The 2,507-nt window shown below is 51.0% G+C and overlaps 1 protein-coding gene across 1 annotated transcript in view; it reads left to right on the top strand.

The window, feature by feature from the left end:
- LOC106941608 (polycystin-1-like) overlaps nt 1-2,507 on the top strand; it is a gene marked incomplete at both ends in the record, with an annotated part of 38,108 nt that overhangs the window by 24,377 nt on the left and 11,224 nt on the right. The window contains 6 exons of the mRNA XM_015024684.1: nt 177-492; nt 581-797; nt 1,365-1,524; nt 1,603-1,755; nt 1,858-2,002; nt 2,179-2,507. Of these exons, the coding sequence (XP_014880170.1) occupies nt 177-492; nt 581-797; nt 1,365-1,524; nt 1,603-1,755; nt 1,858-2,002; nt 2,179-2,507 (1,320 nt within the window). The remainder of the gene's footprint in view (nt 1-176; nt 493-580; nt 798-1,364; nt 1,525-1,602; nt 1,756-1,857; nt 2,003-2,178) is intronic.

Raw genomic sequence — 2,507 nt, 5'->3', positions numbered from 1 at the left:
CACTGCTTGCTTCTGTCACTTCTGCTTCCAAATATTTGGTTTATATCAATTTGCTCGTAGCAATCTGATCGTCAAGAAAACATCTGAAAAGTACATTGGTTCATCTTGCCGTAAGTTTTTCATTATAATTTTGAGAAGTTGGCCAACATTTCTTTGTGCCACTAATGTTTGTTCAGCGCTGGAGCGCCATGACGCTGCACAATGAGACTCTGGTCCTGGACTCGTCCTCCACCACCACTGGGAGCGACGGCATGAACCTGGTGCTGCGGCAGGGAGTCCTGAGGGACAAAGACTCCTACATCTTCACTCTGCATGTGACCGACAGCAGTCTGGATGGTGAGGGAGCTGCGTCCATCATACTGCACCACAACATGCCCCCAGAAGGCGGGGAGTGTCACCTGACAGGAGCAGGGGAGGCGGGAGTGCTCTACGGGGACGGAGACGGCTGGAGGATCCGGACGCTGCTGGACCAGGTGCATTTCAACTGCTCAGGTAGGACTGAGATCGACATCTAACTGGTTTTTCATCATTTAGTGTTAAATAACCCAGTAAATATGCTATCGTTCCTCTGTGTGCGCAGGGTACAGTGATCTGGGCGTCTCAGAAATCCCGTTCCTGTACAGCCTGCTGGTGACACGGTGCAGAGAGGATTACTGCGAGGATTTCTGCATTTACAAAGGCAGCAACCCGGAGCACTCAGCCTTCCTGCCCCCGGGCTTCCGCTCAGCTCGACACCGCGTGTCCGTGTCCATCACGGTGGAGGACCACCAGGGTGCTGCCAACCTCGCACTTAACAAGTAACTGCTACTTACGTTACGGTTTTTAGACTGGGGTGATGTGCTCTACCTTCCTGGTTTTAGTGAGAACACAAGCAGCAGCATTCTGGATCAGCTGCAGCTGTCTGATTGATTTTTTTAAGCAGACACGTAAAGACGGTGTTCTAGTAATCAATGGGACTAAAGATAAACGTCCTAGAATCCTAGAAATGCTCTTCAGGTGATAGAAGACTGACTTTGTAACTGTCTTTATGTGTCGGAGTACATCCCTCCCCGCAGATTTCAGACCTGATCTCCAGTTTCAAGTTGTAATAACTGAAGCTGCGCGCTGACTCTGGATTGGTCCAAAGATAATAACTTCAGTTTTGTTTCTGTTCAGGTTCAATCAAGCCAAACCAACTGTTAGATATTTATTAGAGTCACGTAACCATGAGTACAGTATAGAAACTTCATTAGTTCCCAAATGGAAACAAAACGTCTGCGGCAGAACTGAAGACTTCTTTGGCCTAAACTACTAAACTAAGGACTGAAATGGCGAGCCTGAAGCCTACACTCATCAGCGTCGGTGTGTTCTGTGTCTTCATCCAGGACCATTGAGGTTGTGCTGCCAGATCTTCCTCCCGAGTACAGCAGCCTTCCTCACTGGCTGTCTGAGATCACCGACAGCAAGCTGAAGAGGCTGCTAGAGCAGGGAGACTCCCAAAGGGTCCGAGAGTTATCGCTGGCTCTCATTACGGTGCTGAACGAGGTAAGGAACGCCCGTCCACCCAGAACTCCTCGACACGCCGGTATGCCCGACCACAACGTGGGCTTTGCTTTCCATTAGTACGAACAAACCAGGGAGTCTTCACGCGTGTCCCGAGACGAGCGCGACTACAGAGTCCGAGTCCGCAGCAACATCACCAGAGCGCTGACTGCTCTCGACCTGAACACCGTCAGCGACATCCAGCAGACGTCTGCCGCTTTGGCGCAATGCACGGTGGGCTGCGTGAGATTAGACGGGCGTGGGAGGTACAAAAAGAGCAAGAATAGAGGAGGGGAAAATGGTGGTTTCCGTTTGGTTTTTTTGTGTTTTTTTTAGGCTGTGAGTCGAGAGTTTATCTGCGAGGAGTGTCAGAACAGCACGCTGAACAAGCTGGAGTCAATGCTGGAGATTCTGCAGACGGACACCAAGCAAGGCACGGTGCCCCCGACAGAGATAGCCGATAACATCCTAAACATCATGGGTGAGTGAGAGGTTAAGTCTAAAGAGATTTTGTTTTTCAGGAATCACTTCAATAAAATAATAATATTTCAGTAAAAGTCTGAAGAGATCGTTACGAAGAATCCAAAGGAATCGTGTGGAAGAAGCTGCCCTGGTCAGCCGGGATTGCTTGACCTATCTAGTTTCTTCTCTCATCAGGTGATCTGATCCATCAGGTCAGCCAGTCGGCCTCCCATTTTAACTTCCAGCCCGGCTATGTGGACACTCCTTCTCCCTTCTCCACCTTCTCCTCCTCTTCATCGTCGTCTGTTGATCATGATAACACCCTGATGGACGCCCCGTCCTCCTCCCTGGACCCTCACCCTCTGCGCGTGGCGGCGAAGGCCTACAGCCTGTCCTCCGTCCTCATGCTGATTCTCATGCACGCCCGGGTGCTCAACGAGGAGCCGCTCATCCTCAGAGGGGCCGAGATAGCCGCCACAGGAAAACTGGCCGACCCCCAGAGTCTCCTCTGCTACCATGGCAAC

The sequence above is a fragment of the Poecilia latipinna genome, unplaced genomic scaffold, assembly GCF_001443285.1.
Source record: "Poecilia latipinna isolate Pla-1442-1.1 unplaced genomic scaffold, P_latipinna-1.0 Scaffold3762, whole genome shotgun sequence".
Classification (NCBI taxonomy): Eukaryota; Metazoa; Chordata; class Actinopteri; order Cyprinodontiformes; family Poeciliidae; genus Poecilia; species Poecilia latipinna.
The sequence above is the reverse complement of the archived record's forward strand: the minus strand, read 5'-3'. Positions and strand labels throughout refer to the sequence as shown.